Here is a 26,769-nt window from a genome sequence, read left to right on the forward strand (position 1 = left end):
GGTCTGGTGACCAAACACAAGCACGCAATACATGTTTGTGGAAACCCATATTTTACCACCGAGTCAAAGATAGTGAATGGCTCCCTTAGAGGGAAACAGTTCACACACTAAAGCTACAGTATGTAAACAATATTTCCCAGGGGCTGCAGCAACCCCATTTCAGGCCATGGTAGACAAAATGGGATGGTTGCCATACACTGCAGGACAATTGTGAACTCATGTTTGTAGCTTGTCCCATGGTAGTCATAGTAACCATGGTCAACCATGGTAGTAAAGGTGCAGATGTAGTAACCTAGTATATATAGTTGGCTATTAGTTTGTTTTTGTTGCATGATTGAATGAACGAATGCTTAAATTTGTGACTGTTTTCAGTGTTCAGTAACATGCGGTCAAGGGAAGACAACACGCCAAGTGGTCTGTGTCAACTTCAGTGAACAAGAAGTGAGCGCCAATGAGTGTGACCCAGATGATCGGCCCACCACAGAGCAAGACTGTGCCATGTCCCAATGCCCAACCCACTCCAGGGATTCCAGACCTTTTCCATCCTCACCAAACAGCAATGGCAGGAACATCATTCCCCAAAGTCAATCCCACCAATGGCGAACTGGGCCTTGGGGCGCGGTGAGTGTTGAGCTAACAAGCTCCTGAAAATACAGTTTAAATCCTCAGCAGAATGTCATTTTCGAGAACTGCATCCTTGATTTAGAGCTTTAATTTTATTGATGGCGGGCATAATGTCACTCACTCACTCCAAGTTTGTTCTTCTTAATGTTGAAGACATACTAAAATTGCTACTATTCGCGGACGGATTGGAAGAAAATTTAATCTATTCTATGGGATGCATATGCATTAATCCTCTGAACTCAAATTTTGATTTTATCAATGATATGCCATGCTAAAGAAAGACGACGTACGCATTGTGGCCTAAGATTGCAAGGATCACAACATTAACTTGAGTGTGTTCGTCAGCAGTGTTTCGAATTAGTTTTGCCCCTAATTGCGATCAAATATCAAATTGTTTTACTTCTAGGGCCTTTGCAAACTGATTCAAAGGTAGGTTTAGTGTATAGCATTATTTATCATACGTACGGGGGTCCACCGGTTCCACCAGTTTATATACACTGTGCCGCTATGTGTGAGAACCATTTGACATTGGGTACCCTGTCTCTCTCTCTTTGACAACAGTGCTCTAGCACATGTGCAGGAGGCTTTCAGCGGCGAGTCGTAGTGTGCCAGGATGAGAACGGCTACCCTGCCAACAGCTGTGAGGATCGCAGCCGGCCCAGTGAGCAGCGATCCTGTGAGTCGGGGCCATGTCCGCAGTGGATCTATGGCAACTGGGGAGAGGTAAGGCAGACAGACACAGCTTTACTGGTGTTAAAAGGGCTAGTGGGAAAACCAAACTTTGGGATGCTAATGTTTGGATAATTACTTTGACTGTTGGTGAAGGTTGCATGAGAAAAGGGACATCAGAAAATACCTGAAGCTCAATTTCACATTCTTGGTGATTCCCACGGGATAGCATTAGTGCTTTGTTTTGTTTTTGAAACTGCTTTTTAACGTGACCTCTCCTCATGCTGTCGTCAGTGCACCAAACCATGCGGAGGTGGGATAAAGACCAGGCTGGTGGTATGTCAACGTCCAAATGGCGAGCGCTTCAACGATCTGAGCTGCGAGATCCACGACAAGCCACCGGATCGGGAGCAGTGCAATATTCATCCGTGCCCGTCTAACCCCCACTGGAGCACCGACCCATGGAGCTCGGTACGCTCGTAAAAAAAGAATAATCTATATCTTCTTTTTTTTAACCTCACATTGTGCCAATAGTGTTACTCAGTCACACTCATACTAAATGCGGTTTCTGTGGTGCTTACGCATTGGGGAATATAAACTGTATACTTCTAAGACTTTAAATCCCCTGCACCTCCCGCTCCGGCACTGGTGCCTGCAACATTTCTTCAAGACATTCGTTAAAATCAATCTCTGTTGCACTTACATGGCAAAGATATCCTGTCCTCCAATTTGCCAGAGACACTACATCACAAAAAAAAATGCTTCAGTGACAGCTGTGACCAGAAGAACCTTTTTTTCTATGAAACAGTAGTTGGCCTGTGTGTCAGTATTGAAAGACATCAGGATCACTTTGTATCACAATCAGATAGTTTTGTAAAATATTGTTTTGGAAACATAATTTATTGAGATATTTTTTTGCTGTTCATCATTTGTACATAGCATAATTTTAAAAAAATGATTTATTTTGTCTTAGCTCTTTGTATTCGAACATCGCCAGTTGTTCTCCATGTGCAAATACTGATGAATGTTTTTGTATATCAGGAATATAAAGTATAATGCCTTGTTTTTTTTTTTTTAATCCAAAGAATGCCCCAATATTCTGTGCTTCATTCGACATTTGGATGTTCAAATCTGTGCATTTAAGGAACCAACATGCATGGGACTTAATCTGTGCTTTGTATTATATTATACTTTTTATTAGGTGTTCATATTTAAAATGGTAATTTTCAGTTAGATGATGTTGACACTTTATTTTTCAGTTTTGTACTGTATTTTTTCCGCTCACAATTTTTTACTCGTATTTTAGCCTTCCCTAAACAAAGGTGTGGTACCGTCAAAGATTAGTTTCTTTAAAGATAAGTTTCTTTATTTTTTTAAAATCCTAGTTTTGCTTTCTTTTAAAATGTCAAATGCCATAGGAAGTATTAGTAGCGGCTGCAGTACTAGCACTGTGAAATAAAGTGTCTCATTGGATATATAGACATTATATTATCAGTATTGCGAAGGGGTTTTTGAGTCGTCTTTCCATAGTATGACCAAGCGTCTGTAAGGTCTGTAAAATTCCATGCTCTGCTTTTTTAAAAGGTGCTCTGGAAGAATCCATGTCAATGTTTGCTCTGTACATTACTTGGACTTGCTAAAACTGCTATGCTCAACAATACCTCACTCAGAAACATACACAAACTCAGTTTGCCATTCAAGTATTATAAATAACCGACTGTGGTGCTGGCCAAACAAGGGAGATTTAAAATCAAAGTATCATAAATGAACTATCACATTTGCAATGGATAGCTCTCTTTAAGCCGGCTTTTCATTTCATGAAGTCAGCACTTTTTGTGGATGAATCTATGATTGAAGAGGTGCACAGTGTCATTATGTTGACTTGTCGTTCAATGTCACTCCAACAAGGCCTATTAAAATGTGTTTTTTGAAATACATGATACGTGTGACCACAGGGGGACTTTAGATTGTTTTGTATCCGGAGCTCTCAACTAAGAGCCAACCTAGTGTGTCTACCTCAATCTCTGTTAGGATAGCCCCCTTCTCCATCTTTCTCTGCCTCACAATGCAGGGTTTTTTTTGGCTGGCTAAGATGCAGCCTGACTTGGTTGAGGTTAATCAGTGCAGGTGATGGTCCTAAACACAGATCCCGCTTTTTGTCATTTCCCACCTTTACGGACATTGAGAGGTGATCCAATCTGTGGTTAGGGGCAGGTTTTTGCCTACAGCCCACCCAGTTTTCTGCTCCTGGTCATAAATGTCTCAACTGACCACACACCTTATTTTAAGGGCCTGTTATCACAGCAGTGGCTACATTTTATACTGCACATCATCTGCTAATGAGAGCTGTTGCATGTAATGATTCCCACATGCATGATTTGCAAATTAACAATTTGGTGGAAGTCGAACCCAGATATTAGCATGTGTCACTCAAATTTTCCACTCTAATTCTGCGTTATATATATGGTTTTAATTGATGAACTTGTTTGCTGTTTCACTCTCACCTTACACAGGCTCTTGAAATAAGCATCTGGTTTGTGGCTTATTCAAAAATACCAATATTAGTCCGTTTTTCTTGGAGCGTTTTCTGTATATTTATGTAATTACTTGTATTTATTGTTCATTATTATATGTCAATATTTAATTTTTTATGGATTCTTTGGATTTCCGTTCACTTTCACATTTTAGAATTAAAGTGAAGTAGAGGTCATGTTTTACAGCTTTTTCACCATTATTTGTGGTTATTTCCCATTGCATGCCGACACCAATAGAAAATCCTATGAAACTTCCACCAAACAGATATTCTATGCTGGCCACTTTAATGATTTCCTTTTAAACTTGGTTATGCTTGACAGGGCATGCATGCAGGGGTGTGCTATTATTTCATCGTCCATGTATAGCTTCGGACAGAAGCTTTCAAAAGAAATGCTGGTCAAAGAACTTGCCGGTTCTCCCCCAGCAGTCTACTGAATGGCATGTTTTTCCTGAATGAATATGCACAAATCACTGAGCAATCTCACTGTTATTTTATGCGATCAGGGCCTCTGCTGACCTCTCTGAGTGGTCATGTTTTTTACCGTCTATGGCGGGGGGTTCAAAGCTCTTTCCATCAAGGTAAAGCCTTACCCTGCTTGACAATGCCACGAGTAAACCTGCTGGCTTATTTACTGTGCTCATTCACTTCACTGCTTTTAGGGGTGACTGGAAACGTGCGCTCTGCTATGAGCCTGCCGTTATCCTTTTCCCGCCTCTCACATCTCCCTAACCCTTTGGTCTAATGTGGCTTGATGACAGTGTACAAATGTGGACGCCAGTGACAGTGACTCGAATGGAGCGGGCCGTCAGCAAGACAATACGATGGTGTATTGGCAGGGTCAAGGATCACGTTTGATCCGGACTGAGGGGCCCCTTCCCCTAAGCATAGACAGCTTTCTGGGAAATTAGAGCTGCATTTAGGTGAAAGGAGAGCATGCGACTTAGGATTTTAATATGGTCTGTTTAAACTATGCTGACCTTTCATGCATGGCCAGCACAAAAAAAGGATGAACCCCCCTTTGCTTTTACAAAATAGCATGAGATGATCTCACTGCAGTTTGTCTGTTTGTCAGTTCATATACATACAGCTCACACGTGCACTGTGCGTGTGGTGTGCCGTGTATGTAATTACAGAAACCAGAGAAGCTAATAAAGCCTGCAAAAGGCTGTTCATTTACAGTTATCACACATGATGTTTCAATTTGCCCCAGTGTTTGCCAGTCCCAGGGTATTCTCAGGGCATATGATTTGACTACAACTGCAAGAAAGCCCTTTAAAAAATAATTACAACGAATTAAGCTAGATTAAGCAAAAAAATCTGCTTTGTTTAAAAAAAAAAAAAACACTTTCTATATTATAAAAGAAACAAATTTTGTCGGCCTTTTCTTTTGTTTTTGTGTAACAGGTCACTTATAATCAGACACAAAATGATCACCTGCATCACCATTATTATGAGCTATGGAGGGATACCTGAATTGTCACCCAAATCACTCCCAAAAAAAAAACCTCGATATTATTAGCCCCTCCATTGATGAATGAGGTCTGAGTGAGGCAAAAGGTCACTTGGAATTCCTGTCCAGTACATTATCTTGCTGCACGAGACAGCACTGCACGCTGGGCCACGTACCCATTCAACCCTTAGGCTGTCACTTCTTATCCATCCCCAAAATATTCTACTACGTGCCCTCCCCCCCTCCCTGTGATTATCTGAGCTCAGTCCAGCCCCTCTCCACACCTCCTTCCCAGCCCTCGGCAACACTGCAGTGTGTGTGTGTGTGTATGAGTCTCTGCTTGTCACAACAAGTTAGGCTTTCAGTGACTCGGTGAACCTGGAAGTGAAATACATTTCTGCCGGGTTGATCTGGCGCCTCTTGCAATTGGGTCTTCTAACACTATGTAGGGATGATGCAAATTCATCAAATGTTGAACATTAGCTGCACATTACATTGTCACAATTTCATCTCTGTAACTTTTACTTGGAAACACTGCAATTCCATTTGAGTTTAACTGATGTTAAACAGTTATTGTTTGAATAGAAGGAAGTGAAAGTTGTGGATTACTGTTTCCTCTGCAGTACTCAGTGCTCAGTAATGTTTATTTCTTATTCTTGCCTTTCCGTCATACATTGATCATAATTTCACAAAGGAACAAATTGTATAAACTCAGTGACTGTGTATATATATAGATTTTTTTTCATTAAATTCTAATGTTTTTACTGACTTGCAGTGCTCTGCCTCTTGTGGAAGAGGCTTCAAGTCCCGCAACGTGCGCTGTTTGAGCAGCTTAGGCCGATCAATTGAAGATGAGAACTGCCAGCACTTGAACCCCAAACCCAACAAGCGGAGGCGCTGCCGAGGTGGCCGCTGTCCCAAGTGGAAGACTGGCAGATGGGAGGAGGTAGGCTTCTTTAATGCACTCATATAGCACAACATTGTCATAATATGAGCCTTGTTATATTTTTTTATTAATGTTTCTCACTTGAATCTGTTTCAACTGAGCCAAAGATTTGGTTAACCTACCAAAAATAACTGCCAATTTCCTTGATTCTACTCTTCATCTGTCTTTTTTGGATGATAGAACGATTTAGACATAAAATAAACATGCATGTTCTAACTTTGACGGCCTTTTAAGTTAAAAAAAAAAACACCTTTGCATTCAACTGTTTGTCTATTTTTTTCCCAAACCCTTGCGTGTGTACTTTCTCTTCTGAATTTCCCCTCTTGGTCAAGTTTCAAAACCAGCAACACATCTGTACCTCATACAACAAAAAGGATGTGCGTCTTTACAAAACAGCTGCAGAACAGGAATGGGCCAGGAGGAAATGATACTCCATCGTCCCCGAAGCATGATAACACATGGTTAAACAGACTGCATTTTCATTCAACAGCTGAAAGGCCATATGTCACTAATACACATGAAATAACTGAAAAATTCCTATTGGAACCTGTTGTTCTACACATACTGAACTAAAATTATACTGATTGTGGTTTACAATAATTAATAGTATCTCTTTGGAAAGAGACAGAAACAAAAATCATTGGTGCATCCATCCGAACAGCTTATCCTCTCAAAGTCCGTAGGGGGTGCTGGAGCAGGTCACAAGTAGAAAAATGACAAATGATGCAGTACAAATAGAAACTATGCTATTTTTTTTAAAATTTTAATTCCAGCATAGGTGAATTCAACACAAATCCAGCCAGATCTTTTGAAAAAAACTCACATATTCTCCCTGCAGACAGTTAAGTTTGTGGTTATTTTGTTGTTGTTTTTTCATTTTTAAATGTGTTGTTGTTAACAAGCGGTACCTGTCCTTTTTCCAGTGTTCAGCATCCTGCGGCGACGGTGTCCAGAGGCGAGAGGTCACCTGCCAAGTTGGCAACTGGAGACGAGCACTTCAGACCGACTGCCCTGAGCGCTCCCGCCCGGCGTCCAGTCAAAGCTGCCGGCTCGCTGAGTGTCCTTTGCAGTACCGCTGGAAAGAGGGAGACTGGCAAGTGGTAGGAATTGGGCTTTCTCAGTGGAAATGTGTTTTATGTCAGCTATTGAATCTTAGCCAGAATGAGTTTAAGCTGCAGGCTTTCTCTGCAGGACTCACTGAAAAAAAAAAGAGGCTACTCCTTGCCTCACACAGTGATGGGAATCAGATGATTTTTTTTTACAAAGTATTTGTTTTTGGTCATCTTTTGGGATAAGTATATTGTTTAAACATTATTTTTGTAGTGGAGTGAATCATTTGTGCATTGTGGGTTGACAGCTGGAGTATTAAGGGACTAAACCAATGCTAAAATAGTCATGTGATCAAGTGAAAATTCTCAGGTGAATTTGTTGTGTGCGGTTTGACAGGTTTTATCAGTGTGGGGAACATTTTTTCATGTTAAAAATGGTGAGCACATCTAACTAAACTTTTTGTATTGTAAAGAAAGTTGCACCAGTATGGGCTCTTTCTATTAACCAATGGTTTTGAGTCTGCATCACCAAATCCCCTAATAATGTACAAATCATAAATATTTTGAGAATATCCTCTTACCTTTCCAGGGGTAATCTATCGTAAGTTTTACCGTAGTAGTAGTAGTACCCTTAGGCTCAATGTTGCATTCCTAAGAACAGCTGCCCAGCACAATAACATTTCCAGGTATTTCCCTTGTTTGACATGAGTTCTGCACATGAATCGATGAAGCCCAGCTGGAATCAGCTGCTGCCGCTTGTGACGCAAGACTCTCTTGCGTAATGTTTGGACTGCGCCTTCAATCCATTCCATATGTAATATAATGCATGATAAGGATAGAGTGTGGAATGTTATAGCTTCATCGTGTTCTTAGTAGTTTTGGTTCTTCTCAAAAATTTTAGCTGTTGTTCAAATCAAAGTCACATTGTTTGTAGTATTTAGAAAAAAATGCATGATGATCATGTGTGCAATACATCTTAAAAGATGATTATAAAATGCTTCCAGTTGCTTGTTCGTTTTTTTCTTAACACAACATTATGTTTTTCTTCTCATTATAGTGCAGTAAATCATGTGGATTGGGCCACAGAAGTCGAGACTTACAATGTATTGACCACCTCAAGCAGGAAGTCCATGAAATGTACTGTGCCAACCAAATTAGACCTCCAAATATAGAAAGCTGCAATGTCCAAGCATGTGAATTTGTCTGGATCACTGGAAAATGGACTGAGGTGAGCCTTAAACAAGAATTCATCATCAATCAGAGTAAATCCATCATTTTCTAATCATGTCTTACACAAAAACGATTCACATTACAAATTCTCATTGTTCCATTTCTTGCATTTTTTCCATGTCCGTCATTTATTTGATTTCCCAGTGCTCCGCCAGCTGTGGTCAGGGCTACCGCCAGCGTCGGATCTCCTGCAGTGAGATGCACACCCGAAAGAATAACTATGAGTACGGTCATCATTCTCTTTCCAAGTGTCCAGGGACCCCCCCTCAGAGACATAGGCCTTGTCATCTTGAGCCTTGTCCTCCTCTGCAGGAGTGGAGTGTTGGAATGTGGGGAGAAGTGAGTAAACCCTAGAAACAGTAGTCTCCTGGGATAGACTCCAGCACCCCCTGTGACCTTAATGAGGATAAAGCAGATCATAAAATGAATTAAGGAATGAAAAATAACTTAACAGCAAAGTAGTCTTTTACACCACTATGTAAATCAGATTCCTAATGCCAGCACTTTACTGCACTGCACTGGCATGAACCAGATGAAAGATCTTAAAGTGACAAAAAGGATTTTGATTTAGCTCATTTTAACACTTCTCCTTTCTAGTGCTCGGCGAGTTGTGGTGATGGAGTGATGGAGAGGGTTGTGCAATGTGTGACAGCAGATGGGCAGCTAAGCAAAAAATGCTCAATGGATGTGATGCCAGAAGCCAGAAAAGTCTGCACAAACCTGAGCTGTAAGTTGTTTTTTATTTTTTATGGCAGAGCCAAAATTTGATGAAATATTTCACACAGTGTAAGTTTAAATACACATTTTCTCACCATGATTTCTGAATCTGTATTTCTAATGTTGCCCTCATTAAGAGAGTACCTGTGGGTACTTTTGTTCGGTAATTATTACTGTAGTTTTTATACTTATTTATTCATTTAATACTAACAAAAGGACCTATCCAATATTTGGTTATGTCAGAAAATGTTGTGTTTACCTACTGTAAAGTTGCAACATTTTTTTTTCTTCCCAAAAGGCAATTTGCCGACAAGCTGCCAAGATGCCCAAAACCTGAAAGGCATGGTCCCAGATGGAGAACTCTTATTGAATATTCAAGGGAGTAATGTTAAGGTAAAAGTCTATTTTTTAGTCTTCAAATATATGAGTTTTGAAAAAGAATCCCAGAAAGTTTATAATGTACTTCAAATAAAAATAAAAGTAAAATAAAATGAAATCAACAAATCTCTCTAATATATTATTCCGAATTTCAAAATGTTCTGCTTTATCAATTGCATGAAAACGCAATTGCACAGATACCTATCGATCATACTGTACATCCCATAATATGAAAACTAAAGGTAGAAAAATAAACATAAACTTGACATTAGTGTTGTTGTAGTCACATAGTTATTGTTAATGTGGTTTGGGGTCAACAGCTAAAAAATGTCCAATATTTTTTTGACTTGTCATGAGCATTCCTTTGCTGGCCTTTTACAGTTTCTTTTACTCTTCACTAACATGGTCCTCATCCTTTCCCCACTTTTCATTTTTATCCTCAGATCTACTGTGCTGGAATGCAGACAGAGAATCCGCAGGAGTATATCACCTTGACAACAGGAGAGAGGGAAAATTTTTCTGAGATCTTTGGCTTCAGGTAAACATTCAGCTCCCAGTGACGCAGAGAAAGGAAGAGAGAAAGAGAGAGAAAGCAAGTCTGCAAATGTAAAACAGATCTCTGTTTTTTGTTTGTGATTCCAGGCTCAATGACCCCTCCCAGTGTCCATTCAATGGCTCCAGAAGAGAACACTGTGACTGCCGGCGGGACTATTCATCTGCGGGCTTCAGCGCCTTCTCTAAAGTCCGCCTGGACTTGAGTAAAATGAACATCATCAGTTGAGTCACCCATTCACGTGTAGCGTATATACAGCTTCGCAGTTCTTAATTAGGGTACCACAAACAAAACAACATCCTGAGATAATTATGGGAATGTATACCATCACTCTCACTATATGTGATGTAAACTTTAAAGCATCCTGCCGTACTCTCAAATAAGAACATCCCCTGCCATTTAATTACAGCCATGCTTATGATGGGTTAATGGACTCAAGATGTCTTTAGTCTTCATTTACACAATTACAAGACCAGGGTGGCCAAGATCCTCTTTTGCTGATATTGCACACCCTAAAAAAACAGAAGTGCTGACCAAATGTTCAGTTTAAAATGAATGACCTCAGTTTAATCTTTGAGATAATCAAATTTGGGAGGATTAGAGGATGCAATGGTGATTTAAATGTATATCCAGGTATGTTTTTGAATCGGATAGCCCTTTGTAATGTTTTTCTTCTCAACCATAAAGCTACAGATTGGCAGTTTGCGTTGACTTTGGAAGGTGAGAAGATTCCATTTGCCACAGCAGGGGATTGCTACAGCGCCTCTAAATGTCCACAGGTGAGAACAAAATCAAATGTTTTCAAATGTACCCAAATTTCTATCACCATTAATGCATGTCCTGTTCACGTTACTGCAATTTGCTGCATGGCGACCGGTCCAAGGTGTACCCATCACTCACCTAAATCAGCTGGAATAGATTCCATCTCACCCACAGCCTTAAATAAGGGCAAGCGGTATTAAAAAATGGATGTCAGGATGGATTGCATGCTTTTAGGAATGAAGGTATATCAACATACCACGTCTCATACATATATAATTGATTTGATTTTTTTTCTATACACCAATTTGTCAATTTTATGTATTTCCCACCAGCAATGGACACCATTATTATTCTTGAAAAATCTTGATTAATTTATATATATAGGCCTATTGTCTTTATTCTGTTTGTTTTGTTTTATTTGTGGATGCTTTTTAATTGACACTTGCAGAAAGATTCGTTTCCACCAGATGGCAGAAGGATTTACAACAGATGCATGATCTGTACAATGCCAAAACTAGAAGAACACAAAATACATTATTTGGACTAAATACTAATCCTTTTCTCTTGTTGTTTGATATTGTCAATCGGGCATACTTTAATTTCACTTGTCATGCATTTTTAAACACACTATGTGATATTCTTTTCTTATTGTTAAACTAGGGGCGCTTCAGTATCAATCTCTCAGGAACAGGCTTTAAATTATCTCCAGACAGTGTGTGGATCACTCGAGGCAATTATGCTGTGGCTGACATCAGAAAATCACTGGTAAGAAATGCAGATTGACAATTTAAAGTTGCATTTACTTTCTTTTCCCATTTTCTCATCGACCTTGGTCTTGACCTTAAGATAGTGGCAGAGGCACTGTTTTAGAGACTGAATGCAGGTAGATTTTTAAGTCTCTAGTGGGGGGAATATTCCATAATATTTTCATGATTTGTTTTGGGCTAATCAAAACTGTAGTTTGCCTGCAGAACTAAGTTTGTCCTCCACTGGAATTCCTTTTGGTGGGTTTGATACACATGAACAGTTTAGATTAGGAGTGTAAATCACCAGTTGATTATGCACAGCTGTGCATGCACTCACTATTCAATCTGTGGGAGGAAAATCTTTGGCAAGGTTTTGAAGAATAAAATACAACCCATTAAACTCAATACAATATGTGATGTTCATAAAATTTTATATTGTTGTTGTTTTCTCAACTGACAGGGTTCATAAAGAATCAAAGAGGGATTTGCTGTATCATTTAATTTGACCATATATATGTTATATTGGAGGTGGCCCAGTGCCTTGTGTGGTTAGCACGTCGGCGTCGCAGCTCTGGGGTCCTGGGTTCAAATCCAGGTCGGTCCACCTGTGTGGAGTTTGCATGTTTTCTCTGGGCCTGCGTGGGTTTTTGCTGGGTACTCCGTTTCCTCCCACATTCCAAAAACATGCATGGTAGGCTGATTGGACATTCTAAATTGCCACTAGGTATGAGTGTGAAAGTGAATGGTTGGCGGTTTTGTGCCCTGCGATTGGCTGGCCACTGATTCAGGGTGTGCCCCGCCTCTGGCCCGAAGGCTCAGCACCTCCCACGGCCGAGTGAGGATAAAGCATTTCAGAAAATGAATTAATGAATGAATATTATATTGCTAAAAAAAGGTTTCTATGAAGTTTTAACTTTATGTGTCTGATTATAAATCATTGTGTCCTTTTTTAATCCAAAACAATACATTTTGGATTCTAAAATCCTTGTAACTTTTTTAATAGACTATACTCCTTTATAGGTTCTGTATTCCAGGAGTCTGTCTTCATAAACGAGCAGAGAAACGAACCTTATTAGGCTGGTGGTTTGTCAAGTGCCCACCCACCTTTTGCTTTTCACATAAAGATCAAACTTGGGAATCGAGTTCTTGGCAAGACTTTGGGCCAGAGGCAGCAGAGATGCCAAGACATGTTCACAGTTTAATATCCATAGTCAATTTCACTTTTAATCTGGTTTCTGCAGGCAGTTTAAATATATAAATACATTAAAACAAAAAAAGCCCTATTGTATCTGGAGTAGGTGCAGACATTCCAAAGCCTTGGGCTTGCCAACTTTTGTGATTAAGTTTGTAATTGTGGTCAATGCAAATGGACTTCGTGTCTGTTGAAAAACCTGTAAAAAAATCGGCCTTCATAATATGTGAAAAGAGGTGGAGTGGTTAGCGTGATGGCCTCACAGCTCTGGGGTCGGGGGTTGAATCCCAGGTTGGTCCTTTCTGTTTGGAGTTTGCATGTTCTCCCTGGGCTTGTGTGTGTTTTCTCCAGGTACTCCTATTTCCTCCCTCATTCCCAAAACATGCATGTAGGCTTATTGAACACTCCAAATTGCCCCTGGGTATGATTGTGAGTGTGAATGGTTGTCTGTTTCATTGTGCTGGCCACTAATTCAGGGTATCCCTCACCTGGTACCCGAAACTGGGATAGGCTCCAGCACCCTACGTGACCCTTGTGAGGATAAGCCGTACATAAAATGAATGAATACAAGAAAAGAAATAATCATAAATAAATAAAACAACAACTAACAAAGTGCTATGTTTAAGGTCTTTATAAAGAACACTACAAACTACCACCACAACAAATAATACTAGTGTATTTGACCAAGTAGGATTATAACTTTTGGAATGCGCTGTTCCATTTGTGTCCACAGGATAGCAGCAGAGTCTCGGGAACATGTGGAGGCTACTGTGGTAAATGTACCCCAGCTTCAGCTTCCTTTCTGCACGTTACAGTGGCCTAGATCCCACACAAGGGTCAGATTTCTGCACATATGCATTATACATGATACTATTCTGTTTAACCTCCTAGGATCTGGCGTACACATGTGTGAACATCACATTTTTGGTTGCCACAACCCTACAATGTTACATTTTGGACTACGAGGACCTGGTGTCCACTGGACATCATTTTTCTCAGAAATTACATCATGTAAAAACATAATTCTTTGGTTTTACACTCGCCAGGTCCCAATTGGCCTAAATATCAAAGAGAAAATAAAAATGCAAGCCTTACAAGAGTCTGGACCTTAGGAGGTTAAAATTCAGCTTCACCATTTCTAAAACCTCGTGGCAGCCATTGTTCTGTTTGTTTGTCAGTATGGTGCTTATGTAGTGGGAATCTTTCCACTTTAGGGTTTCCTCCACCACGCAACAAAAATCTTTCCATGTAAAAAAAAGGGTCATCCTGGAAATTTCCATCAATGTATGAGTGCAAAATTTAATTAGATTGTCTCATTTGAATAACAGTTGGATTTGGTTACTTTGTTTAACCTTTTATGCCTTTTCAATTATTATTATTATTATTATTATTATTATTATTATTATTATTATTATTATTATTATTATTATTATTATTATTATTATTATTATTATTATTATTATTATTATTATTATTATTATTATTATTATTATTATTATTATTATTATACGACGAAGTGAAAATCATATGTTAAGCATAACAGAAGGAATGTTAGGAGCTGCTGGATTGGACATTTCCAGAGACAATCTGCAACAAATTTCCCCTTTTTTTGGCATCAACTTCAAGTAGCATGACAAAGTACCTTGAGAGAACACACAGGTTATCGTCTCTGGTGTTGCCTGAAAGAAAGATTTCACCTACGGCATATAAAACCAGTAGATACCCCGCAGATGTTCTCCATAGAGCCGTCCTCTGAGAGACCTCACAAGTAGTTGAAGCATTGCGAGATCTGGCCATGGGAACTATGTTAACCGTTACCTTCTGTACTTTATTGTACCTTTTTGTGTGTGTCTGACATGATCTCATGCTGTTCCAGTGTTCTTAACTATTGCCACTCTCATATTGTCCATAACGAACAAATCAGACGGCCTTGCGTTTATGATTTTTTCAAGTCAATACCTCTCACTGGGATAATGTAGCACCGTTTTACTGAAGCTTTTACCTTCCAAAGCTGCCAGAATACAAGTCTGCATCATATCTAAGAACATGGGACACTTACATTTTAGTGCACTTCTTATTGTTAAAATTTACTTCTGGCCAGCAGGCTCTCAGGAAACAAAACCAAAATCAAAGGGATTATTGTAATGTTGAAATCTATTTATCATCTTTTTTTAATGAAATTGACAGATGTTAATCAGGTGTCTGTAAATGTATCACTTTACTTGTTCTAATGGGTCATTTCGACTTTGTTTGAGGTGTTGATATTTCTTTTACCTTATTTTATGAATATGCACCATATGAAGTCGGATTATACATTATTTTCAATGCTGTAGCCAAATATTTATTGTCATAGTATTTTTTAAAAACCTGAGAATAATTCTTGTTGGTAAGGAAGCAAAGGGAAAAATGTCACATGGAAATAAAATGTCATCACCTTCAAGCAAGGAAAAGCTTATTTTGTTTTACATCAATACGAAGGTCTTTCAAAATAACACTCTAAATGTGCCATAATTGCTTGAAACTATTGCAATCTTAAATTGAAAAAACAGTCTTGTCATTAGGGTTTGATATTTTTCCAAACTGATTTTGAGTGCACATAGTGGTAAGATAGAGAGAATGGATACAGTTAAGAGGGGCTACTGTAACCAACATTGTCTGTTAAGCCCCAGTGGAAAAAGTCTACAATATGACATTTGGAGGAAAAAAAGAAATGTGCTGATCAAAAGGTGACTTCCTTGTGACTAGTTTTCTTTTGGGGTGGACCTTCTCACAAGGATTAGAGCTGAACTACTGAAGTCTGCACGAGATGTTCCCAACACTTTAAAGTTCTTAGTGTCTAACTGGATAACTGGCAGACTGCTGTTCTTTGAACTTTAATAAGTGCTGACAGACTTTTATGAACTTTGCCTGTGAGACATTTGACACTGTTAGGTAGAATGGGATACTGCCTTGGCTGATTTTAATGAGACTGGCATGCTCAGACTCTATTGACCTTTGTTGTAATTGTGCTAAACGTTGAAATCCACATCTTATTTATTGCTAATGCTGGGTTATATAATTTAAATCTATCCTATTTTGGAAATCTGACAAGTTCACTTCTACTTGTGTTGAGAGAAGTCTTCAAATCCTAATTTAGCCCCCCAAAAAAAACATGCAAATTGGTCACGGAGATGTTGCAAGTTTTATAATCCAGATCGAAATTCCGGATTTAAATGCCATAGCAGCCATCTCCAATTTTAGACAGAATGAGCGAGTGAAGCTTGACCCTGGATCTTGAATAAACATAAAGAAGCATTTCCAGTCAAGTCTCTGTAATTTAATTTGAAGGGACTGGCCACATTTGTTTTATAATCCACCCGCTGTAATTTTGTATTTTTGACTCCGAGAAATACTAGGCAGGCAGCAATTATAAGATTGCTATTGCTATTACTGTTTTTCTTATGCATGGTCATTCAAGGGACTTGCTAAGTTCAGAAGAGCACCTCGAGCCAGATGTGGTCCAAAAATATGAATAAAAGATACGTACAAAATGGACTTACTGGACACAAACACTGAGGTCATTTTTTTTCATATTGGAGGGCATGCAAACCTTTGGATTTGTTCTGAAAAGTTGCTGGATTAATATGTTTATTTTCAAATTTTAATGACTCTGGATTGAATTGGAACTGTCACATGATTGGAAAACACTTTTTAGGAATCTCTTTTTTGTATTGGATTTTTTTTCTTGCATTCTCTTATCTTTTTGTCCCATTATCTTTTTTTTATATTGATATTTTTAATTAAATAACTCTAGCATTGATTCAGCTCCATATAAGACTTTTGAAATAACAATGATTCTTCACTTTTAGATTTCCCTTTGCCGGATGTCACTTGAGAATCTATTCAAATATGCTCTCTAAGAGTAGTGAGTGGCATGCAGTCAGAAGAATGCCATCATTTTTCTTTTCATGAAAACACCTGTGAATATCAGCCCCCAATTATTGGCATCACTTCTGATTGGCTGTATGCAGGCAGGGTGGAGCTGCAACCAGGAACATTCAAACTAGTTTCAATGCAGGCTGTTCCTTGACAGCTATTTTTCTCTTTTTTTTCCTCCCACCTCCTATCATCTTTGATAAGTCTTCAGCGAGGAGGGACCTCGACTAGTTTTCCCTGTGCGGCATTCGCCTTTTGTGAGCCTGACTTTTCCTGCTGGAAGCAGTTTGACATGTTTGCTCACAACTTGAAGGAGAGAGATTCTAACAGACCGGTATGTTGACAAATTTTTCCTCCATTGCATTTCTCTGGAATGAAAGAACTCACTGTTGAGCAAGAAACTTGATTTATTTTAAATGCATCATCAATTTTTGTGTCACGTTGCCATGGATAATAGTATCAAATTGCATTTGCTGTCAGTCACACGCTCCTAAATAGAAGTGTTTTGGTGGTCCTACTTTTACCACTTTTAGATCTGTTTGTCCATCTGTCTAGAAAAGTTAGTTCAAGTATATTTCATAAGATACATTGTGAGCATTTTCTGTCATTTTGCTTAGTTTGTATATGTTGGACTGTGATGTTGGTGACCATTTGTGACCACTTTATCTTTTTGTATTTTTTTTCCTAAGATAAAGCCTGCTTGTGGCCCACAAAGGCGAAATACTTGTTGCAGTTCTGAAGAGCAGTGTCCTGGCTTCACCCTACACAAATGGAGGTAATTATCTCATCTGCATTTATCATGCATTTCATCAAATTGGTGGTGCAAAATTTCAATGGCAACATGAGGGACTACTGCTGCACTCGGTCAAGTCAGAGATCAATAGAATAACACATATCAAAGTCACCCTTCCAACCAGGTGGGTGGTTGAGCTTTTAAATATGACATTATCATTCATGCTTCTTTATGACATAGATTGGAAAAGCTTGCATTTACTTGAAGATTGTGTATTGAACACTGTAAAAAATGTACAGGTTTTTCAGATCAGTGTATGTGGGTCTTGTTCTACTTGGGCTATGTATACCGCAAAGAACCGTATTGACTGTAAAGTCGATGAGTATCAGCTGATTCCCATTATCTGATTCCCATTATCTGCCAAGAATGCAGGCACTCACGAAATGTTGTGGGAAGAAGGGAGATGTTGTGAGCCTTTCGGATGTCAGCTAAAGTACATCTTTGTAAATAACACCTGAGTACTTGTTATAAATTCCAACTAGGAGTTGGAATTAAAACAATGAACTGGTCTGGAGTGCTGAGTTAAAGTGACGTCAACAATGCGGCTCAGCCCGAAAAAGTGACTTCCCAAGGCTGTATATTGTGCGATTGTTTTGTCTTCTTACCACTGAACAAAAACAGCCAAGTGGTGCCAACTCCAAACTGATGAATATGGTCGCAGCTATGGCTTTGTGAAATCCACAATAGAATTGGGCGGTCGGTTTCTTGCTTTGCTTTAAAGTAAACGGTTGTAGGAGCAACAACAGGCTTAGGAATGCACCCTTTAATTGCTTGTCTTTGCTGGCTCACCATAAAATAAACTTCTTTCCCCTCCAGCAAACAAGGATCATTGCTGTCTTTGGACAGAGACATTTGGAGGCTGGCCAGTTGGTTTACTGCTCCAACAAGTTTTTGTCCAAGACTAAAAAAAAAAAAACTTTGTTGCATTGCAAAGAATTCTTTAAAAGGTTCTAGTATGCGTGTGTGTTGTTTTGGAATGTGGTGGGCTTAATGTAATCCAAATGAGGTTAAGACAGAGAAGTTGCAGAGACAGCTCACATATTGTTGTTGATTGTGTTAGTCTATTTGGTCATCTGACAAAGGTGAACAAATTGTATGGACTGTGACTACTTAAAATAGCATGGAAATTCTGACGACAATCTCTCGGGATTCACTGGACAATTATTCCTACAAAGGGGCTAGAATAGAAACTAGAATGTACTGTATACTCCAGGGAGTGTTTCCTCTCTAGTGTTGTTTCAACAGGGGTCAGGCTTATCTGTTATCAAGAGTTGACCATGTGTGTTGAGGTATTTCCCATTCAGTCAACTCAACAAAGAGTTGTTGTATGTTTAAAATTATCAACACTTATTTAAACACAGGCCTCAAAACAATGAGGTGTCTTGTTATACTTATTAAAAAAGGAGTTTTCGTCCCCACATTCCATTGTACGAAGAATCTGAATCCTGTAACAACTATTTCCTGGTCACCAAAGGAATGTCGCTGAATCAACTGGCTGGCATTTATAAGGTCTCATTTTGCACAGCTGGAGTTTCCTTTATTAGAGTTGCAACAAATAGGACAAAAAGGAATAAGGAATAAGTTTTAATGCATTAACGTGTTAGTTTGAAGAATTCAAGGTGCTATGGAAGTGCTCCAAGTGACATTAAAAGGATAGCAGACCATATTTTGGATAGAAAACCATAACACTCCCTGTTGACTTATGGATTCATAATTAGAAAAAAAGATTATACGTATTAATCTAGTATTTGGTATATTTGTACTCCAATGAAGGACTTAAAATGTTGTCACGTACTTAAAAAAAAAAAACGGAATAATAAGCAGGTTTGCCGTTACCCGGCTGCCTGGTGGTGTTTTATTTTTTTCCATGAATAGCACACTCTTTGCATTATTAACGCTTGCCCTAGCTAATGAGACTCATTACCAGGTTTATTACCATGAGCGTATCGGCAAACATGCTATGTGATAGTGTGCTCTCACATGTCGCTCGTTTGCTTGCCCAATGGTTTTATATCTTTATCTTGTAGAGCATTCAAATCTTCAACTGTCCTGTAGGAGTCACTGACTACAAAGAATAGTTTAACAAAATGGAAATTCCCATTTGCATCTATCACTTCCTTCCCCCTGCAATGCAATGTATTTATTTTATTTAAAGTGCATTTACTCTCATATTCTGCGTGTTTGTGTTTGCGTGAACCCGAGCCGACTGCCCTGAGACAAAGTTTAGCCCTGTATGCAACATCGCCTTAGATGAAAAGGCTTAAAATGCTTAAATGAGGTGCTGGAGGAAAAAGGATGGGCGCAGAAGAGCATAGAGGTTTCAGGTTGAGCTTTAACCCAACCCTGAATGGCTTTTGACGTCTGTCCCCTCGGTAACCCAAGCATAATTTGCATAACACAACTCGTCCCGCTATTCACTGTGTTAACAAGATGGCCTGGCAAATAAAACTGTCAGGGAGCCAAGACATATGAATGGTTTGGAGCTATTTGGGTGCAGAAAAAGAAGACCCAGTTTGAGAAGGTGGGGTGGTGGCTAAGAAGGCGCAAGAAGCCACTGGTGATCGGCGCCATACAAAAGATACACAGAGATTTACTGCTAAAGTTGTGTGTCTGTTGGCAAGGAGGGGATAAGCCTTTTTGCTGCTAAGTTTCTTTCTGTGTTTGGGACAAAAACACTCTGTGCCCTGCTGTCTCATCCCAGGACTTCTCTTGTAGCACATCTGCAGCGCATGGCAGCACATCTATGGCTCAGGAGAATAATGCCTTTTTGAACGATGTGTTTTGTTGTGTAAATGGTAAGCTTTGTTCTTAAGAGTAGCTCTATTCTGAAAATGTGTTTTTTCACCCCCCTTCAAGTGATTTAGGCAGGAATCATTCGATTTATGACTGGTGTAGTAAGTAAAACAAACAGGGGAGTTCTAAAACCCTAAATCATACTTTGACCTTTGGAATCCAAGTCAGCATTGGAGTGAATCTCTCCTGGTTTCCTGTTACACTGTCCTGTCCTCTTTGCTTTCTCTCATGAGTTGCTTTCTTCAACTTTATCTTTGCACAATACCCAGGGGAAGACAGAAGTCTAATTTGTAATGTGGATGCATGATCCATGGCTGCCATGGAAACAAGATTTGCTCATACCTTCTGTGACACACTTTAGACACTCTGCTTCTGAATTCCAATCAATTAAGACGATTGGGATTCCAGAGGGCGCACTGTATTGTGATCATGACATGTGCACAGATTATTTTCTCATCATGCGCTAGTATACATGATCATAGGAGAGGAAGCCCATAACAACTCACAGTTTCTTGGAGATAGATAAAAGGTCTTAACAAAATAAACTGCCATCTTATTTTTGTTTATCCCAAAACTTCAATTACAAAAAAGGTTATTGTGATCCATTTTGATTCGTCTCTGCCAGAAGAAATTGTATATACATACGTATATTGGATGTAGAGTTTAGTGTTTGCTTGTGAGTTGATTGAATGTATACTAGGTGTCCTCCGCACAACAATGGTGTCAACTTGCTAAGCTGTATCTCTCTGTGTTGTATAACGCAACAGGGGGTAATGTCATCTTATCTGCTTTGTGTGCTGCTAATTTGTAACAAGATACCCTCAGGGTTGTGTTACTCTGTGTTCATCTGATCACTTACAATATCATTATTATTATTTGAATCCGTGCTCTGATAATCAGATCTTCCTATTTGTTGCTTAAACAAGTATTTTAAAATTCATTAAATTAATTAAAAATGTTATTTTGCTTCATTTGTGTAAATAAGTTAAATAGTAAATACTAAAGTATGTATATACTGTTACATTTCAGCATTACCAAAACATTACATTATTGTGTGAATAATGTGGCCAAGTGGTGTGCTTGTGTGGGTTTTCTTTGGGTACTCTACTTTTTCCCCCACGCTCCAAAATATGCTTGTTAGGCTTGTTGAAAGTCTTTTTTTAAACTTAGTTTTCTTTGAACTACATACATCAGTCTGACTACCTCGTAATGACCAGCAGGAGGCAAAGTTGTATTACATTTGCAACCTGAAATTGTCAAGTTTACTTGAGACAACCAGGCCCCAACAAGGCAGGTGAACATCAATTGCATGTGAAGGGAAACACAGAATCCAAACCCACTAAGTCTCTTCCAGGTAGCTTTTGCCACTAAAGCTTCTGCAAGAAAAACAGTTACATTTAGTTTATTCACAGATAAACAAGCATAATCTATAATGCAAAGCCCAATGGAAGCAACTGCATTAAATTTCATCACATTCTCATTTCATCAAGTGCTGTATAATCAAAAGAAAATAACAAACAAGAATATTTCATTTTTCAATGACAGACACTCGGTCCTCATGTTTATTTAAAGCACACTCTGACCCAATTAATTACATATTTGAAAATAGCATTCTTTTTTTTTTGACTAAAGCATGACTTTCATTAGTTATTCCAGTTCTCCCCCCCCCACCCCCAAAAATGATTGTCACTTTACAATACATAGTTGACGCCCTGTAATTCTCTTTTAACTTGCAAAGCTAATTCAGTCAGATTTTGCCCTCGTGCTTATCCATGCCTACATGAAGGTTTAGTAGAATAAATTGCCTTTGAACTGTCGTTACGAATGAAGAGTTCTACTCTCATTGCTGACATTTACACAGCAAGGTAGCATTTATTGCATGATGGCCGTCAACTCCAATGTGCTAAAGAGAATCAAATCAGAAAGTCAAACTTGGCGTTTCCGCCCCATGAGGTTGTGCATGCTGTTTGCTGGATAGCATTGGTTTTTACAGCTGCATAATAATTTAGCGTTCAGTTTCCACCCTCAATTCAGGCACATCTTTTACACAGAAGGGAGCAAAAATCATTCATCACTACTTTGGCAGAGATTTCTTTTTGTTTGAACACCTGCTCGGCTTCATTTAGATGCTCAGCCACATAAATTATAATTATCATTCCGTTATTACTTTTTCATGTTTATCAGACTGAGTCGCGAGCTTGAATTTCCTGTCTAGATAAGTACATTTATTAATGTCAACAACCAACCACCAGAAGAGATTTATGATCCTGATTTGGATATTTGTTGGTTTTTCAAAACATCAGTGCTTATAAAATAGATATGAGTTACACCTGAATTCAGTAGGTAGAATGAGCTGTGATGCACTTGTGCTTCTCTGAGATGTGTGTATATGTTTGTGTTAAAAGCAGAGGTTTTAAGAGAGACATCTGCGTTTCATAGATGAGATGATGGGCCTGAAATGCCTTTTTTTGTCAAGAGATCTGAGTGCAAAGAGAATGAAAAGTTGCAGAAAGAAATGATCTGGGGTATTGCCCCCTTTCTTCTGAGCAGGGAACATAAATGCCACCAATGAACTCTGATTAGATCATGTTTTTCAGTGTGCAATGATATGTATTCAACATATTTGTGACAAACCAGGTAAATTCCATTGCCATACAGTATATAAAGGAACAATATGCTACACATTGACTCCCTGATTTGTTCATTAGAACATTGGTTTATGCTATACAATATATTTACTATTTGCTCTAATCAAGTCACATTTGGCCAATAAAACAACCTTCACCATTTTATTATTATTGACATACTCAAATTTGAAGCTTTTACCCAGAAAAACACACACATTGATACTATACACACAAGCACATTTAATCATCATTGCTCCCCCACCAAATCTTAGATCAAACATCTCAATATTTACAAGTGGCCTTTGGCTGTCATTTGTTTCTCATTGGGGCTTGAAGAAATTATTCCCATCCTACCCTTTCATTTATCATTGAGTTTGTTTATCTGCTTAAACCAGACCCATTATTCATTATTATGTCTCTGTTTTAATGTCAGACTCTAAATGGATATCTAATGAGCGTTGTGCCGGCACACTCTGGGAAATGTAAATTGTTTGTCCCCCAAATCTGTTGATGAAACAGAAGAAGGGATCACTGAGCACAGTACATATCCTAATCTCCTGTCATGTGGGGATCTGGATCTCACGCTGTTTGCTTTCAAGCTCTCATATTTTTAAGTGCCCATCTGGTTGTCTTTTTATGTGTTTTAGGGACTTTTTCATCTTCCTAGATCCCCCTTAAAGGCCAGCTTTAGTCGGTTCTTCCATAGCTGAGGGAATTGATGCGCCACTTGTATTCTGGAAGGTACTCAGCCAATCAAGACTCTTGTAAGTCATTGCCATGACACCGAAAGCCTTGTGATGTAAATCATCATTTTCATTATGGGGTCTATAGGAGAGATGCGCACAGGTGGCATATGTACTTTGTGTTTGTTTCAGTGAGTGGAAACAGGTGTTAAATGCAAGAGATTCATTGTTTAAGTCTTTAGAAGCAGGTGCCCAAGCAAAACCATATGGGTGTGTGTGTGTATTTGTGTGCATGTTGCTACACGTGCTAAGCCATGTCCCAGTGGAGTCAAAACCTGCAATATTTAACAGCTTGACACCTGAACCATAAAGTGTGCCCCAGTTCATATCCAATCTGTTCTTCACAAATTACCACCATGCAAGATGTGGAGTAGAGCCAATTAATAACCAACACGCATATGATCTGGAACCAATTCAGTACAGTATGTAAAAACAAATGAAGACTATGGTCATGCTTGGTAGCTATTGAGGGAAACTTGTGTGAGACTAAATGTTATAAACGTGAACTATTTTTATATTTATTTTCTTTCCTTTAGCTTTTCTACCAAACTAGAAGTGCCTTGACCTTTTAGATGATTGCAATTGTTGCCGTTTTCAATTGTGTTGTGGATTGGCCTCGTATTTTGACAGCGAGTCTGGAGAGCAAAAATGCAAGCTTTCAATCGTCTGCTCCAAAGTTAACTGTGTCAACATTTGATCCCTGTAAATTACCTGATTATTTATTCAAGTGGTAATTGTTATCATGAAGATAGACCCGAAATTAACTTAAAGGTGAACTGTAAAAGTGTATGTGGAAGGTGAGGGTAGCACGTTGGTCTTTTTTCAATACTTCATGATTGTGCTCTTGTTCACTCACATCTAATCCTAAGACTTTGGTAAGCACTGAGCTGGAAATTCCATGGTGTTGCTTATGGCCTCAAAAGTCTTTGGAGCAGCTTGGAAGGATCCACAGAAGGATCATTTTTGGCTTTGGTATAGTTACTCGAGCATGAGGACCACCAATGGACCAACTCCCAGCCCCCACATCCTCAAGTGTGCAGAGTTTAGTTGTCAAACCCCCACAATATATTGTATGATATGATTTAAGGAAGATCTTTATGTATGAATTCATGCCATTTCTGGAGTGGGATCAGTTTCAATATTCGAACACACTTCTTGTCACTGATGTGTGAATGATAGTACTTCTACTTTCCATTACATTAATACATATAGTATAAATAATTTATCAGTTTCTTTTACAAATGGGTGGTTGAGAGGTGAGGGGGGGATTCGTTGCCAACTAGTAGAAGTTGACTCTTGCATTAATCCTCTGTCTGCCATCTGTTATTTGACCTCCTCCTTATTGTCACACACCCTGACTCCATGGGTTGTTTATGTGTGTGTGCCCAATAATGTTTGGTGTATGTTTGTGTGTGCAAATCATGACAGTCAACCCGTGAGGGCCAGACAAGAAAAGGTGGGGGCATTCGGTGGGGTCATTAGCAAGGGCCAGTGTAGAGCTAGTTTAGGGTTAATAAGGTCGTACTCCTGTCAGAGGTGCACATGTGGGACTTATTTCAGTCCAGAGGTAACCCTGACATTAAAGGCAGCAAGTTCTGTGGTCCACTTTCAAAAAGACTATTTCGTTTTGTCGTATATTATATTCACAATATTTTGATGGCACTTGTTCTAGCAACAAGATTGACTTTTCTTTCTCTAATTCATTGGTTACCTACAGGTATTTGTGATTCTATAAAAAAAAAAAAAACATTTCTTTATAGTGTGTTTTGATCTGTGGTGTATTATTTAGAAATGACATTGAAAATATGGGAAAGTGTCAGTGATCAAACCTGGCTTGAACCCTTGCTGACACATGGGCCAAAATGTATGTAAACCATACTGCCTTCCACTTGAACTCCATCTAGGGCAGGAAAAGCATCCAAGGCCAATCCAACTCAACACTGCTGGCTGACTCAATGATTTGTGTTTTATCTGATGTATTCTCCATATGGTTCACGCACACCCACACATACACAACCATGAATGTATTCAGTATGTTTAGTTTATTGCTCAACCCACACTTTCTCACTGATGCATTCAGCTTAACTTGCCAAGTCTTTATTCCATCTCTTTTTTTTTATGAAGCCACTAATATAAACTATTCTCTGCCTCTTCTTGTGATAGTGTCTTTATGAATAGAAAGTTCTGGTTGCCTGTCTTCACCTACTAACATTTATCTGCATGATTGGGGGTAATGAGTCGCAAAGGATTCATTTGCTGTTAGGTCCGTTTGGAGCTCAGAGCGGTTTATGGTTTCCTGGTTACAGTAGGAAAAAACTTTTAAGTGGGAAACGTCACAGTTCGTAGAGATGTCTGCCATTTCTTTGCCAAAGCCACACACACAGTGTTGGCTTTATTAGAACATCATCTTGGATTCAGCTACCTGAGAAGTTAAAGTTTTGTCCAACCTGAGCAGCACTTAGTGGTTGGACTTTGATATAGAGGAAATGAGTTCTGACTTGGAGACACTAAAGAGGAGAGCACAATTCATCAGTGGTTGACTTTGAGACGTTGTGTGGAGGCAGAACATTTCAGTGGGTTAAACCCTGGAGGACTGTTTCCTTCCAGTTCTGCAAGAATGGAGGGAGTGTTGAAAAGTGAGAATATCTGCCGGGTTTCCAGGTGGCTGCTGAGATTTTTCGTATAAAGATGTTTACCTATCGTACCACCAGAAGGAAAGATTGTTTTTCCATGCGACGACTCTTTGAAGTTTGACTTTTCTGGGGTCGGTATCTTCACTTTAATGTAACTTGTGCATTGGCTTACATTTTCATGCTGTTGGGAAAAAAAAAACATCTAACTTTTTCTTTTAATGAGATGTTAATGCAAGAAATCTAAACATTTGGGGATGAGGCAACTTCAGCTAGGTAAAAATTAGCAATTCAAGTTAGGTGAGTGTTGTCATTATCAATGTAGGCCAATAAGTTTTTTTATGGAGGACTTTTGAAGATTATAGTTCTTCTACAATAACATGCAAGACTTGGCCAAAAATCATACATGAGTCCTT

General features: G+C 39.0%; 2 protein-coding genes across 3 annotated transcripts in view; both read left to right on the forward strand.

Annotated features, from left to right (window-relative positions):
* The window catches only part of adamts9 (ADAM metallopeptidase with thrombospondin type 1 motif, 9), a 31,964-nt gene extending 17,730 nt beyond the window's left edge, over positions 1-14,234 (forward strand). Inside the window, exons 26-39 of the mRNA XM_077725873.1 lie at positions 373-621; positions 1,186-1,347; positions 1,588-1,764; positions 6,055-6,225; positions 7,149-7,325; positions 8,332-8,502; positions 8,649-8,843; positions 9,102-9,231; positions 9,520-9,614; positions 10,043-10,137; positions 10,242-10,375; positions 10,840-10,931; positions 11,575-11,679; positions 13,586-14,234. Coding sequence (XP_077581999.1) covers positions 373-621; positions 1,186-1,347; positions 1,588-1,764; positions 6,055-6,225; positions 7,149-7,325; positions 8,332-8,502; positions 8,649-8,843; positions 9,102-9,231; positions 9,520-9,614; positions 10,043-10,137; positions 10,242-10,375; positions 10,840-10,931; positions 11,575-11,679; positions 13,586-13,675 — 2,043 coding nt within the window. The 3' untranslated portion in view covers positions 13,676-14,234. The remainder of the gene's footprint in view (positions 1-372; positions 622-1,185; positions 1,348-1,587; positions 1,765-6,054; positions 6,226-7,148; positions 7,326-8,331; positions 8,503-8,648; positions 8,844-9,101; positions 9,232-9,519; positions 9,615-10,042; positions 10,138-10,241; positions 10,376-10,839; positions 10,932-11,574; positions 11,680-13,585) is intronic.
* The window catches only part of prickle2b (prickle homolog 2b), a 58,557-nt gene continuing 43,227 nt past the window's right edge, over positions 11,440-26,769 (forward strand). The window contains exons 1-4 of one of the 2 annotated variants that reach the window (XM_077725870.1): positions 11,602-11,679; positions 13,586-13,625; positions 16,972-17,101; positions 17,457-17,542. In XM_077725870.1, the coding sequence (XP_077581996.1) occupies positions 13,609-13,625; positions 16,972-17,101; positions 17,457-17,542 (233 nt within the window). In that variant the 5' untranslated portion in view covers positions 11,602-11,679; positions 13,586-13,608. Of the gene's footprint in view, positions 11,680-13,585; positions 13,626-16,971; positions 17,102-17,456; positions 17,543-26,769 lie in introns of both variants that reach the window. The other variant, XM_077725869.1, reaches the window with a different exon arrangement.

The sequence above is a fragment of the Stigmatopora nigra genome, chromosome 10 (genome assembly GCF_051989575.1).
Source record: "Stigmatopora nigra isolate UIUO_SnigA chromosome 10, RoL_Snig_1.1, whole genome shotgun sequence".
Taxonomy (NCBI): Eukaryota; Metazoa; Chordata; class Actinopteri; order Syngnathiformes; family Syngnathidae; genus Stigmatopora; species Stigmatopora nigra.